The sequence below is a fragment of the Eschrichtius robustus genome, chromosome 2 (genome assembly GCF_028021215.1).
Source record: "Eschrichtius robustus isolate mEscRob2 chromosome 2, mEscRob2.pri, whole genome shotgun sequence".
NCBI classification, from domain to species: domain Eukaryota; kingdom Metazoa; phylum Chordata; class Mammalia; order Artiodactyla; family Eschrichtiidae; genus Eschrichtius; species Eschrichtius robustus.
In genome coordinates this window covers 110,309,201-110,324,931 of record NC_090825.1, presented here as the reverse complement: position 1 = coordinate 110,324,931, position 15,731 = coordinate 110,309,201, and the positions used below count along the sequence as shown (strand labels likewise).

At 39.6% G+C, this 15,731-nt stretch overlaps 1 protein-coding gene across 3 annotated transcripts in view; it reads right to left on the bottom strand.

The window, feature by feature from the left end:
• Positions 1-15,731, bottom strand: part of RAD50 (RAD50 double strand break repair protein) — a 159,005-nt gene that overhangs the window by 101,258 nt on the left and 42,016 nt on the right. The window contains exons 1-2 of one of the 3 annotated variants that reach the window (XM_068535849.1): positions 9,947-10,387; positions 7,816-7,899 (exon numbers count right to left, since the gene is read on the bottom strand). In XM_068535849.1, coding sequence (XP_068391950.1) covers positions 7,816-7,899; positions 9,947-10,075 — 213 coding nt within the window. In that variant the 5' untranslated portion in view covers positions 10,076-10,387. Of the gene's footprint in view, positions 1-7,815; positions 7,900-9,946; positions 10,388-15,731 lie in introns of those variants that run through there. The other 2 variants (XM_068535850.1, XM_068535851.1) reach the window with 2 other exon arrangements.

Below are 15,731 nucleotides of genomic sequence, written 5' to 3'. Positions count from 1 at the left end.
AGGGTGAGAAGAATTGAAATAATGAGAAGAACATAGCATATAGGGAAAACTGAGGGGATGTGGGCAATTCAGGTAAGTGGAATGGCTCCATCCACAGTAGGAGGTGAGAGTGACTCAGGAGAGAAGAGTTGATGAGCAAGTGTGGGTGGGAGCTCAGAACTGGGAAATGAGAGCAGCCAAAAAGTGGGTAGTAAGTGAAGAGAGCTAAACCACCATGGCCAGAAGAACCACAGAGAGGACATAAGCAGATAGCTGAGAAAAACAGCTCTAGAAATATGAAAGCATTTGGGATGGGTGACGAATGAGATTGGCAGAGATACTAGAGCATCAATCAACATGGAAACATCCAGAAAATACATACATACATACATATGTAGAAAAACAAGAACAATAGCCAACACTCTCCTTGATCCTGCAAACCTTTTCAGCTATTGCCCTATCTCTCTTTCCACTTACAGCAAAATTCATAAGACAATTCTATGTGTTTCACTTCCTTACCTCCTGTTTTCTCAGATTACTAAAACTGGTTTTGTCACGATCACCAATGGCCTTCCCATAGTCAAACCTGCTTCTTACTTGAGCTATCGACATTTCTTTTTTTAATTTTTACTGGAATATAGTTGATTTACAATGCTTGTTAGTTTCTGCTATACAGCAAAGTGAATCAGCTATATGTATACATATATCCCCTCTTTTTTGGATTTCCTTCCCATTTAGGTCACCACAGAGCACTGAGTACATTTCCCTGTGCTATACAGTAGGTTCTCATTAATTATCTATTTTGAGCTATTGACATATTTGACACAGTTGATGACTCCTCCTTCTTGTAACACTTTATTCTTTTGCCTTCTAAGACACTATTCTCTGTTTTCCTTACTTTACTAGTTGTTCTTTCAGCATCTTTTGCTGGCTCCTCCTCCTCTTTCTTATTTCTAAATCCTAATGTGCTCTAGGCTTAGGTCTTGGATCTCTTCTCTATATTCACTTCCTATGTGATTCCCATCAGGCTTTAAGACTAACTATATACATATATAACTGTATGCAACAATGATTCCTAATTTTCTTTCTTTAACTCAAACCTCTCCCCCGGTCATACTTCTACTTACCTACTGGACATCTCCTTTGGATATCTAACAAACATCCCCAATTTACATGGGTTTCTTTTCTTTTTCTTTTTGACTGTGCTGTGCAGCTTGTGGGATCTTAGTTCCCCAACCAGGGACTGAACCTGGGCCCCCGGCAGTGAAAGCACCGAGTCCCAACCAATGGACCACCAGGGAATTCCCACCCCAATTTACGTTTAAACTAGAGCCACCCAAATCTCCTTTTCCAGTGTTTCCTCATTACACTATTTTTCTACTTGCTCAAGTCAAAAAACTTGGAGTTCTGCTTGATGCTTCTATTTTTCTCATACATCACTACTCAAATCATTAGCTAATCTGCTGGTTCTACCTTTAAAATACAGCCCAAATCCAAGCATTTCTCATACATTCTACCATTACCACTTAATCTAACCACCAATATTTCTCACCTGGATTACCACAAAATCCCCTTTGTTAGTCTTCACCCTTCTACCCTTGCCACCTACAGATGGTCTTCTCTCAGCAGCTAGACTGATCACTTTAAAATACAGATCATGCTCTCTTCTTGCTTAAAATCTTCCAATAGATTCCTATTTAAATTAGAACCCAAGGCCCTACCAGATCTAGACCCTTCAACTACTCTAACTTAATTTTCTACCAGTCTTCCCCTACCATTTTGCTCCTTCCTGTGATTCCTTGAACACACCAAACACTCTCCTACCTCAAGGACTTTGCACTTAGTATTAACACTGACTGGAATATTCTTCCCTCAGATTTTGAGTGACTCACTCCCTGTTGAATGAATGAATAAATATTTAAAGATAATTTGTTGCTATGTAAAAAAGAGAACTTCAAGAATGGAGCAGGAGGTTCTCTCTAAATAAATCCACTTCTTACTATCAAAGAAAAAAAAAAAAAAGAATGAAGCAGGAGGGACTTTCCCAGGGGTCCAGTGGTTAAGACTCTGTGCTTCCACTGCAGTGGGGGACAGGTCTGATCCCTGGTTGGGCAGCTAAGATCCCACATGCCACATGGCACGGCCAAAAAAAAAAAAAAAAAGGAATGAGGCAGGAAAAACAAGTTTGGAGACTACAAGAATAATTCAAAGGGAAAAAGGGTGGTGGCTTGGACCAGGAAAGGAGTAGAGATGGAATGAAGGGACATATTCTGGACATATTTTAGAAGAGTAGGTAAGAACTGCTTATGAATTAGAAACAGGATGAGATAAAGGAATCACTCAAAGGATGGCACACAGGTTTTTGCGTGAGCAAACATGTGGATGATGATGATATTTATTAAACTGGAGAGTACTAAGGTAGTAACAGGCTTGAGAATGTGAAAGGGATGGGGGAACAGGGAACCAAAAGTTCTATTTTGAATATGTTAAATTTGAGATGCCCATTAAATAATCAAGCAGCTGGACATATATATCTAGAGTGTAGGAAAGAAGTTAGGGCTATATATATAAATTTGGGATTCATCAGCATGTAACTGTTAGGGGAACCACTGACCGAAACCGCCCGCCCTGGCCAGGCGCTATAGTAATCACGTGCATGAGTTATCTTACAACAGGAGGTCCTGGTAAGGAAGGCGGAACTAACAAGCTACCACCAACCGGAAGAATTCCGGAAAGGTCAAAAGGAGAGAGGAGACGCCAGTCCATATGTCCTACCAACCTCCCACAATCCTTCTCGCTGGAATCCATCTTGGCTGAACGATGTGTGAGCCACCAGGAAGGACACTACGTTAGAATGACTGGCCAGAGACAACGCGGAAACTAACCCCATTACCATAATACCCAAGACTGTGAGCCACGCGGCTGAGCAGTTCTCCTGGGTTCCCTTACCCTACTGCTCTCCGCCCAGGTGCCCCTTGCCAATAAAGTCTCTTGCTTTGTCAGCACGTGTGTCTCCTCAGACAATTCATTTCCAAGTGTTAGACAAGAGCAACATAACCAATACTTAAAGCTGTGAGAGTGAATGAGATCACCCAAGAAGAGTCAGGCAAAAGTAGACTCATCAAAGGAGACTAAAGTATGGCCAGTGAAAAAGGAGGTATGAGATTATGGTGTCATGAAAGCCAAGAGAGCAATGTTTTTTAAAAAGGGGGGAACCAACTATATCAAATCTGCAAAGAAGTTATTGAGAATTAGAAAATAACCGTTTTATCTGGCAGTATGGAGATTACTGGTGACCTTACAAGAGCAGTTTTAGTGAGGGGAAAATAAGGAGAAAAATCTAAACAGAGTAGGCTGAGGAGGAAAGGGGAAGCAATAAAGTGAAAACAATCAGTACACACAACTCTTGTGAATTTTGCTATAAACTGGAACAAAGTAGTAGCCAGAGGTTGATCTGCAGTAAAGGGAGAGTTTGTCTGTTTGTAGACTGGAGCTACCAGACCATGTTTATATGCTGATATAAATGATCCCCTAAAGAGGGAGAAACTGCTAATGCAGGAGCAAGGACAACTGAAAAGCAAAATGCTTGCCTTGGCAAAAGGGACTGATTTGATCCAGCCTCCGAGAGGACTTAATTGACTTTAAGATAAAACAATAAACAATTTAAAGGTCTCCTCTTATAATTATTATTCTTAGACAATGAAATAGCTTTATATCATACATTAACCAAAAAAAGAGACATGCATGATGACCAATAGCTCCTGTTATTTATGTGTTAATACCACATCAAAGGTTACAACCTACTTAGATAAAACTAAACAACTAGCTACCTGGCTACAAGTCTCCCCAAAGCGCCAGGTCCAGAATGGGTTTCAGGCTTATTCTCCTGAAAAGAAATGAGATCTATTTTGTCTATTAATGTCAGGTTGTCCAACTAACTGAGTGTACTACACCCACATCAAATCACACTGGGCTAATAGAAGCAGACATCAAAAATATATATGAACACACCAAATGGCTCCATTCCTTTGCACAGGGTAACCCAAGCAGTGACTCTATCTGGACCAGGATCAAAATTGCTACCAAACATAACCTGGTTCTTACTCCTGCTTAGGCCACTGGTTACAATAGTTCTTTTATTGGTCTTTGGCCCCTGCCTTTTTTTTTTTTTTTTAAACATCTTTATTGAAGTATAATTGCCTTACAATGGTGTGTTAGCTTCTGCTTTATAACAAAGTGAATCAGTTATACACATACAGTATGTTCCCATATCTCTTCCCTCTTGCATCTCCCTCCCTCCCACCCTCCCCATCCCACCCCTCTAGGTGGTCACAAAGCACCGAGCTGACAGGGTAAGAGAGTGTCATGGACATATATACACTACCAAATGTAAAATAGATAGCTAGTGGGAAGCAGCCACATGGCCCCTGCCTTTTTAATCTACTTGTTAAGTTTGTCTCTTCCAGATTACAATAGTTTCACATCAAGACAACGGTGATGCAGAGATTCTGGCCATTCCTCGGAACAGATCCTGCTGGAATAACAACAGAAGTCACCCTGGGCCCCTTAATGAGACGGCGAGAGCTCCGTGACCCCAACTAGGTAGGGTCTATGAGCCACATGCCAGCCTGAAGAAGCTACGGAAGACAGACCTTTGCCCTACACCCTCCCAATAAAGATTTCTTGGGGCTCATGTCTCACAGGGGGGATTTGAGGCAGGAGATAGATGGGCCCCAGGCTGAGCAGCTGGAGTTTGTCCCCTGTGGACAGATACTCCAAGATGAATAGCAAGGAGCAAGGAGGAGCTGAGCTCTGCCCAGATAAAAGATAAAGAGACCACATGTTCCTCATTCTCAAGGTCAAGGAGACCTTCCCGACTACAGTTGCGCAAAAAAGCTCCTGGGGGCCAAAAAGGGAGGGGGCGCCACCCCATAGTAGGTGATGTCAACCTACCCACAGGCCTCTTCGCTAGAATCCATCTTGGCTAAGAGACACGTGTGCACACAGGGGAGGACCCTGAGTTAAACCAAATACAGGCTCAGAGCCAGACAAAGCAAAATGACTGGCCAGAGGAAACCCAGAAGAAATGTCCCATATAAGTGACTGAAACTACCATGAGGGTACAACTCTCTGAGCCCGCCCGTGTGAGTCTATTCACATGTACTCTTTTTCCTAATAAACACTTTACTTGTTTCACTACTTTCCATGTCTTTGTGGAAATTCATTTCTACAAAGCCAGCGGACCAGGGCCTTGTCACTGCCCACTGGCCCTGGTGGTCTAGTGGCTAGTATTTGGCGCTTTCACTGCCACAACCTGACTTCAATCCCTGGCCAGGGAACTGAAATCCTCTTCAAGCCACTGCAGGCCAAGGCCACCTGAGATTACTTTCATAATCACAGAGTTATCTTTAGTCACATAAATGTGGAAACAACTTAAAAGACTATCAACAGTGGGTCAGTTAAATAAATTAGAGAATATAAACTCAATGAAATACTATTTAGTAATTAAAAATAATGAAACAGGGCTTCCCTGGTGGTGCAGGGGTTGAGAATCTGCCTGCCAATGCAGGGGACATGGGTTCGAGCCCTGGTCTGGGAAGATCCCACATGCCGCGGAGCAACTAGGCCCGTGGGCCACAATTACTGAGCCTGCGCGTCTGGAGCCTGTGCTCTGCAACAAGAGAGGCCGCGATAGTGAGAGGCCCGCGCACCGCGATGAAGAGTGGCCCCCACTTGCCACAACTAGAGAAAGCCCTCGCACAGAAACGAAGACCCAACACAGCCATAAATAAATAAATAAAATTTAAAAAATAAATAAATAAATAATGAAACAAAGGTGTATATATATTTTAACATATCCACAGTATATCACTAAATAAATATTTGATGTGTACTGATACAATGGTAAAATAAAATTCTATTTGTATTAAAATACTTACATGAGTGTATTTACATACACACACACAGATATGTTTTTATAAACACAGAAAAAAGCCTGGAGGAAATACACAACAAACTCTTGGCAGGCGGGGTAATGAGCGAGGCACATGACCCCACTATATACATGAACAAGAAAAACCTATTCAGGGAGAGGGATAAATTAGGAGTTTGGGATTAACAGATACATACTACTATATATAAAATAGATAAGCAACAGGGATTTACTATATAACAGAGGGAACAATATTCAATATCTTGTAATAACCTATAATGGAATAATCTTTAAAAAATATATATGTATATAACTGAATCACTTTGCTGTATACCTGAAACTAACACAATATTGTAAATCAACTATACTTCAGGAAAAAAAAGAAAGAAAAACCTACAGGCCAAAACGTGTATAGAAAAGTCTATGTCCTATACACACACACACTAAGAGTTTAAACACCATAATTCACAGGACTTCCCTGGTGGCGCAATGGTTAAGAATCTGCCTGCCGGGCTTCCCTTGTGGTGCAGTGGTTGAGAGTCTGCCTGCCAATGCAGGGGACACGGGTTCGAGCCCTGGTCTCGGAAGATCCCACATGCCGCGGAGCGACTAGGCCCGTGAGCCACAACTACTGAGCCTGCGCGTCTGGAGCCTGTGCTTCGCAACAAGAGGCCGCGATAGTGAGAGGCCCGCGCACCGCGATGAAGAGTGGCCCCCACTCGCCGCAACTAGAGAGAAAGCCCTCGCACAGAAACGAAGACCCAACACAGCCAAAAATAAATAAATAATTTAAAAAAAAAAAAAAAAAAAAAAGAATCTGCCTGCCAATGCAGGGGACACGGGTTCGAGCCTTGGTCCGAGAAGATCCCACATGCCACGGAGCAACTAAGCCCAGGCACCACAACTACTGAGCCTGTGCTCTAGAGCCCACGTGCCACAACTACTGAAGCCTGCGCGCCTAGAGCCCATGCTGCACAACAAGAGAAGCCACCGCAGTGAGAAGCCGGCACATCACAACGAAGAGTAGCCCCCACTCGCTGCAACTAGAGAAAGTCCATGTGCAGCAACGAAGACCCAACACAGCCAAAAATTAATAAATAAATAAATTTATTTTAAAAAAAATAAATACCATTCAAAGATTCATACACCAAGACTTTCATCATGGTACACTTTAATGTTTTAGTTTTAGAAAAACTAAAAGCAATCTAAATGTAAGAAAATGATGCAATTATTAAAAATGTTCATAAAAGGTTACACGTTTTACGTAGGAAATACTTCAGACACACAAAAAAGTAGAAAGATTAAAAGCACCCATGTATCAAACACCCAGATTAAGAATTTAATACAGTTTTTTAATAACATGGGACTTTATTATAATGTTAGGTGGAAAAACACCTCAGAATATAAAATTAGAGTATGACTTCAGCTATATAAGACTGTATGTAAAGGAGAAGAAATACATGAAAATGTCAACAATGGCTATCACTGGGTGCTAAGACTGTATGTGGGTGACTTTCATATCTCTTCATACTTTTCCATTGCCAAATTTTCTACAATGAGCTATCATCACTTCCATAATTATATAAATTTTATTTTAGGGACTTCCCTGGTGGTCCAGTGGTAGAGAATCTGCCTTTCAATGCAGAGGACCCAGGTTCAATCCCTGGTCGGAGAACTAAAATCCCACATGCCGTGGGGCAGCAAAGCCCAGGCACCTCAACTAGAGAGCCTGCATGCCGCGAACTACAGAGCCCACGCGCCACAACTAGAGAGAAAACCCACATGCCACAACTACAGAGAAGCCCGCGCACCGCAACTAAGACCTGACGCAGCCAAAAATTAAAAAAAACAAAAAAAAATTTTTTTTTTACTTTAAAAGTACAAAGTTTTACTAGCACCATTACCTTGGGATCATGAACGAATGTATTTCCTTTGGTTCCAGGAGGAAAATCTCCAGTACAAATATATTTTAGACATTCAATGATGGTCTAAAGAAATAGAAAATTATATTATTTAGTTATTAGAGAACTGCAGAATTTAATCATAAAATGTTAACTCATTATAAAATATTATTACCATAGAGACTATAAAAGATATGATCATATAAAATTTGACATTATAAAACCTGTCATATAAATATGATTAAGCGTTAAAGAATAATTGCTGTAAGTTCATAGAAAAGCTACATACTTAACGAGGTATACTGAAATAAAATAAAGAATTATTATTTGAGGGAAAATTTCTCTATTTCTAATTAAAACCCTTTAAACTAAGTCAAGTTTTTAATAACAATGGCTAAAGTAAAACATGGTCACCATAGTTGATAACACTATATTGTATAAATGAAATTTAATGAGAGTGGAACTTAAATGTTCTCACCAAAAAAAGATAAATACATGTTAATTAACTAGATGGGGGAATCCTTTTACAATATACATGTGTGTCAAATCACCATGATGTATACTTTAAATAGCCTACAATTTATATGTCATTATACTCCAATAAAGCTAAAATTTTTTTAAAAGTCGAAACTAAACAAATGGCTAATATCTACAAAGACCTTACTATGTGCCAGGTATTGTACTAACCACTTTTACATACATTAAGCTTTTAATTCTCACATTAATCCTAGGCTGTAGAAACTATTTTTTTTAATAAATTTATTTTTTTATTTATTCATTTACTTATTTTTGGCTGTGTTGGGTCTTTGCTGCGCACGGGCGGGGTGAGTGGGGGCTACCCTTCGGGGCCGTGCGCGGGCTTCTCATTGCAGTGGCTTCTCTTGTTGTGGAGCACCGGTTCTAGGTGCGCGGGCTTCAGTAGCTGTGGCTTGCGCGGGCTCCAGAGCGCAGGCTCAGTAGTTGTGGCGCACAGGCTTAGATGCTCCACAGCATGTGGGATCCTCCCAGACCAGGGCTCAAACCCGTGTCCCCTGCACTGGCAAGCAGATTCTTAACCACTGCGCCACCAGGGAAGTCCCACGTAGAAACTATTTTTTAACCTCCATTTTACAGAGGAGAAAACTAAGGCATGGAGCATTTAGGTCACTTTTGCCCAGTCACACAGCTAATAAATGGTGAAGGAAAAAATTTGTATTAAAGAAGCTAGGGCTCATAAACACTAAACATACTAGTCTCTCTACCAGTAGAGCACTTAATACAATGCTAGGTACATAAAAAGCATTCAATAAATAATATTTCTACATAAACAAATAAAAGTAGACAAGAGTCTGGCATTCAACTCTCAACACTAAACCTTATGTCTTTTTCTATGATTTTCACTTCATTTACTCCTCTCCCTGTTACAATGATATCACCTTGCTTTTTCTCAAAGCACCCTTTCAGATCAGAGAGCCTCTTGGCTGTACTTTTTTCATAATTGCATACCATTCCAGGTCCAACTCAAATTTCTAAATATTTCCAGTACTGGAGCACAGTATATAAGCTGCGCTCCGATCTTTTATTTTGACTAGGTAAGAGCATCCTAACAACAAAATACTGTCTTAATTTAACCAAGCCCCAACGCATGTTTCATTTTAAAATTATGTCATTTACTTATCATTTATTATCTTAGTCGGGATAGACAGTCTTCTTAAAGTCACATATTTATCATGTTTTATAACTTTTAAAGAAATCCTGTACGGGGACGACTACCAGGAAGTGAATGCTATGCCACGTAAGGAACTATAAAACATCAATGTAGACAAAAAGGCTTCCTGTGGGACTGTGAGCTCGCTGAACCCGGACGGAGGTAACTCCCGGTCTCTTAGGATTCTGGTGGAAACCTTGTCCACCGGACATGACTGAACACAGGAGTCTGGTCGGTTCCTGAGGTTGCAGTGGCCTGAAGGCCACACCAAGCCACGCCCCTGGGCCGGGAAGTCAGCCGGAGACTCAGGTACACCCTGGGGCCCTAGGAGCTGAGTCATATGGACTCCTCTCATCCTAATCAAGAGTTCCGAACTCTGCAGATATTTTACTTCAGATTTCTAACACATGGCGACCCGTAAACTGAAGGCGGCTACTTAGGACTTACCGTTTTCCCCGCCCCATTGGGTCCAACCAAAATTGTGAGGGGACTGAAGAATGTGATAATTTGTTTATCTTTATCCTCTATTCCAAAACTCCGCACGCCCAGAATGCTCATCTTTTCGATCCGGGACATGTTTGCAAATGTTTCTTTTCTCAACAGCAGGGGTCTAGAGCCCAGGGCACACCAAGGTTTAGCAGTGAGGCCCGAGCAGAGCAAGAGCGGGTCGTAAGGACTCGCGCGTCCCAGGGTCGGGAGGCTCCAGGTGAGAGCGAAGGCTCGGGCTGGAACCGTTCCTCCCACACCGGCTTTCTTCCCTGCTGGAGGGCGAGAGTGGGGGTGGGGGCCAGCCCGGGGCTGCCCGCGGGAGACGCAGAACACAAGCCCGAGGACCCCCGCGACCGTGATCACTCACAGACTCCCGCCTCCGCGGCGCCGCGGGTCACGTGGGACGCTACGGCCTGCGCGCTTTTACGCCGCAGGCCCGGGGCACGCCGGGAAGTCAGAGGCCGGCTGTGCGCGCGCAGCTCTGGGTTCCGGGAACCTTACCGCGCAAGAAAGTTGAGTGCAACGTCGTCTAGAAAACGGATTCCGGCTCCTTGCTGGCGGCGGGGGCGGGGCGGGACAGCACTGAGAGGCACTAACTCTAAGGGACGACTTGTGTTGGACAGCGATTCTCAAAGTGTGATCTCGGGACTCCTGGAGCGGAGGGGGATGCGGTGTTCGCTCCCGTCAAAACTTTCTCTAACAATACTAAGACGTTATTTGCCTTTGCGCTCTCAGTCGCTCCCTAATGTACTGAGTTTTCTAGTAATTACGTGACGTGCGGGACACCATCGCAATGATTGCTAATGGAATGTGTGCTTGTATATTCTTGTGCTTTTTAAAAAATTTCAAATTTAGTTTCTAATTGAGTAAATATTAGTAGTTATAACTCACGTAAAAGCCCTTTGGGATCCTCAGAGAGGGGTTTAATACCAAAAGTTTGTGAACTGCCGTTGTAGACCAAAAGCCAAAAAGCTATTATAAGACTATAAAATGTTATGAAAATATGTGAAGGAAATCCACTGCTGTAAGTACCACCCCAAGATAGGAATAGACACCTTTAAGAGATTCTGTTATGCAAGATGAATAATAAGAGATCTGTACACCATCGTGCCTATATTTAACAATAATGTATTGTATACTTAAAAATTTGCCAAGATGGTAGACCTTGTGTTAACTGTTCTTATCACAAAAAATAAATTAATAAATAATTAAATAGAAAATAAACGTAAGGAAGGTGAGAAGAAACTTTTGGAGGTGACGGATATACCAATGGCATTGAATGTATGTCTCCTGCTTAATATGAAGTAGCCAAAATTACCTCTTATGCAGCTGGATTAAAAAAAAAAAGTTTAACTTGAATCTTTAGCATCTTTAGATTAAGCTTCCAGTTTACAGGAAGTATTAAGCTAATAATATCACAAGGATGGAAAAGGCAAATCTGGAAGGTGGAATGTGCTACAAAACACTGGCCCAGACTTTCAGATTACTGTTATAGAACAAGAACTTTTGTAGATTCTAAAAGGATGGTTGAGAATTAAAAGAGATTTGAGTTTCATGTTACCAAGATGCAGCACATGATCCTGGATTAGATCCTGCTTAGGACATAGAGATGTGAAGGGAATTTCGGGTATATGTGGGGAAATTTGAATGTAGACTGGAGATTAAATGCTAAAAAAGAACCCGTTGTTTTCATTATATTAGATGTGATGATATTTTGCTATATGAAAAAGATCCTTTTTTTGAGATGCATATAGAAGTGTTAATGATAGAGTGTCACGCTTTCTATAATTTACTTTAAAATACTTGAGAAAAAGTAAGTTGAAGGAAAAAAATGGACATTACAAGGTGCCAGATTCCATTACAAAAATTTTCAACTTTGTAACAGTAGGAAACTATAAAACTAAGATAACAACTCTAGGAGGGGCGGGTGGAAAGATTTGCAATAAAAATGATTAATCTTTAAAATAAAAAGAACTAAAAAGGCGAATCAGTCAAGTTCCCAGTTCTCAGTAAACTACTACTGAAAAATGTTTAGTTTCACTTATATCATAATTAATGAAATGGAAAATAAAATACCATGAGATACTATCTTATACCTATTAGTGAATCTCTTTATCCTAATAATACTTTCTGACATAAATTGTCTTTTTCTGATATTTATATCGGTACATCAGCTTTCTTTTGATTAGTATTTGTCTAGTATGTCTTTCTATCCCTTGATTTTTAAACCTCTTAATGTCATTTTGCATGAAGTGAACTGTCATTCCTGATAAATTTGGATGTATTTCTCATATCTTTTTTTGTGCCTTCTCCCTCTTTTTCTCCTTTCCAGGTTTCTGGATTGATTGAGTTTTCATTATTCTCTTGTTTTATTCTACTGGTTTTGAAGTTGCACATTCTATTTTGATTCTTTTAGTCATTATTCTTGAATTTTTCACGTGCCTATTTTGAAATCTGAAGTTAATACCTTTAGTATCCTTTTAAACAGTACAAGAACCATAAAATGCACCAAATCTGATCACTCCTTGCATCTTAGTCTTCCACATTATCATTGTTTAGTATTTTTGTTCCATGTTGTCTTGAAATCCTCTGAGTTATTTTTTAAAACCAGCATTATTTATGTTTACCAACATATTTATCAAGCTTTTTTACTACTACTGCTTCTTGTATCACACCTTCCTTTGTGGTTCATTTCACTCATTACATTAGCAGAACTATTAAACCCTAGTGCTAAAGAATCTTGAGGGAAAGAAATCTATCCCACAGTGCTGATATCAGGATTAAACAAAGTTATTTTTGTGAAGGTGCTTTATAAATGGTAAAACACTGTAAAAATATGAGATTTATTTTTTGTGCATTGAATATTTTTAGAGGGTTAATCTGGTAAAATGTAACAAAGCTATGAAAATGATCACACAAGTTCCTCAGCATAAGGAAATATTTTTAAAATTATACAGAGAGCTTTTTAGTAGCGTTGTTGGTAATTGTGGAATACTAGCAACATCCCAAATGGTGAAGTAAACTGTGGTACATCAATTTCATCTGATAGCAGGTAACCATTAAAATAATAAGTAGCTACATGAAAGAGAAGTATTAATAACAAAAAAGATAAACAAAATTGCACACATTCATTGATTACAACTCTGTAAAGCTGTCTTAGTAAAGATTGGAAGAGGTCAACAAAAACCTAATACAGTAGTTGCTATGTCGAGGGGAAGAAGTTTTGTGTTTATTTTCCTATGATGTTATTTATCAATTAAAAAATTATTTAAAAGATATACTTGGAGATTGAAAGGATGGAGGTTAGAATAAGGTCAAGAAAAAGAAAGAGATGCTATCATTTTACATTTAGTCACTGCAAAAAAAATTGTGGCATCATGCCCTGTTAATTGATTAGAATCAGTTCATAGAAAAGTCATTTGACCTTAATGACTACACAGTTAGTAAAAAAACACAGTTATCAGTTTTTAAAAACATGTTGCCAATTTGGAAGCCACTAATAGAGACAAAGGTTTTAGAGCAAAAGGATGAATGTTGCCTACTAATACAACTTTTCAACACCAAAGTCCTTTTTCTAAACTATACAATTACTAGTAATTCTTAAAAATTCTCAATACTGTTTGCTAATTTCTTTCTATTCTCCTAAAATAATGTGGGCTTTTTAAAATACCATTGTAGTTCACATTGGTTTGTTCTCTATAGATGAGCCGACAGCTTTGCTCTGTCTTTTTTCCAGGAGTCCTGCCAAAGTTGTTTCTATTATCAGGCTCCTGGCCCCAGGGAATAGACTCCTTCAGTTTCCACAGTATTCACATTAATGTGTTCAACTAATACAACCAAGTTCCTGCTTATTCATTCAGTTATTTATTCAATAAACATTAACTGAGTGTGTATAATAGGCTGGTCATTGAGGATAAAGAGATCAATTAAATAAAACCCTTATTCTCAAGGAGCTCACAGTCTAGTGAAGTAAAACGGTCCCAAGTGCATGACACTTATGGGCTACAAAGTCTTTTTACATAATAATATAAACAATCATTAACTTTTTTTCAATTTGCAAGGTTATTTTTAATAAACTTTTATTTCATTTAGCTTTAGATTTGCAGAAACATTGAAAGAATATTATAGAGATTTCCTGTGTACCCTGTACTCAGTTCCTCTGTTGTTCATATCACTATGGTACATTTGTCACAACTGGGTAACCAACATTGGCACATTACTAGACTCCACAGTTTTTAGGGGGTTTTCTTAGTTTTTACCTACTTAGTTTTAGGGGGTTTTCTGTCTGGGATGTCATCCAGCATACCACGCTGCATTTAGTCATCATGTCATCTTAGATTCCTCTGGGCTGTGACAGTTTCTTATACTTTACCTGTTTTTGATGACCTTGACAGTTTTAAAGAGTACTTTTCAGGTATTTTGTCCTTCAATTTGGATATGTGTAATATGTTTTCTCATGGTTAGACAGAGGTTATAAGTTTTGGGGAGGAAGACCACAGAGATAAAATGCCATTCTCATTACATCATGTTAAGGGGACATGCTACTGACATGAGTTATCACTGTTGATGTGGACCTTAATCACCTGGCTGAGGTTTGTCAGGTATCTCCATTGCAAAGTTACTCCTCTCATAATCCCCCTTCCAGACTGCACACTTTAAAATGAATTGTATTCCACACTTACCTTAAGTGTATCCCACACTTAAAGAGAATTATGCTTCATTTCCTTGAGGCTAGAATATCTACAAAAATTACTTGGAATTCTTCACAGGAGATTAAAATCATTAACTTTTGTTTGCAGGTTAACATTAATAAACCTCTTTCAAATACATTATTTTATGGTCCCTGCTCAGAGAGTTTGCAATCAGGTTGGGGAGATCAGACTAATAGAGGAATAGTTATTGACTTATGAAAACATTATAAGAAATGTAATTTTGTACACTCATGTTCATAATGGCATTATTCACAATAGCCAAAAGATGGAAGCAACCCAAATGTCCATTGATAAATGAACAGATAAATAAAATGTGGTATATGCATACAATGGAAGATTATTCCACCTTAAAAGGGAAGGGGAGTTCCCCGGTGGCCTAGTGGTTAGGATTCTGGGCTTTAACTGCCGTGGCCCAGGTTCAATCCCTGGTTGGGGAATTGAGATCCCCCATGAGCCTTGCGGTGAGGCCAAAAAAAAAAAAGGAAGGAAATTCTGCCACATGCTACAAGATGGATGAACGTTGAGGACACTATCCTACGTGAAATAAGCCAGTCAGTAAATGACAAATACTATATGATTCTACTTATCTGAGTTACCTAGAATAGTCAAATTCATAGAGATAGAAAGTAGAAGCATGGTTGCCAGGGGCTGGGAGGGAGGGGGAAAACGGAGAGTTGTTGTTTAATGGGTACAGAGTTTCAGCTTTGCAAGATAAAAAGCGTTCTGGAGATGGATTGTACAACATTATGAACATGCTCAACACGACTGAACTGTATACTTAAAAATGGTTAAGATGTTATGTTTTATGTTACATGTATTTTACCACAATTAAAACATTTTTGAAGATACATAATTTTGAATAGGAGGATTTTTAAATAACTTGCCCTCCAATAGGGACCCACAGTTATACTGTAGATCAGAGACTGCACAATAGCACCCTGTATGGTTCTTTTTTTTTTTTTTTTTCAATTAATTAATTTATTTATTTTTGGCTGTGTTGGGTCTTCGTTTCTGTGCGAGGGCTTCCTCTA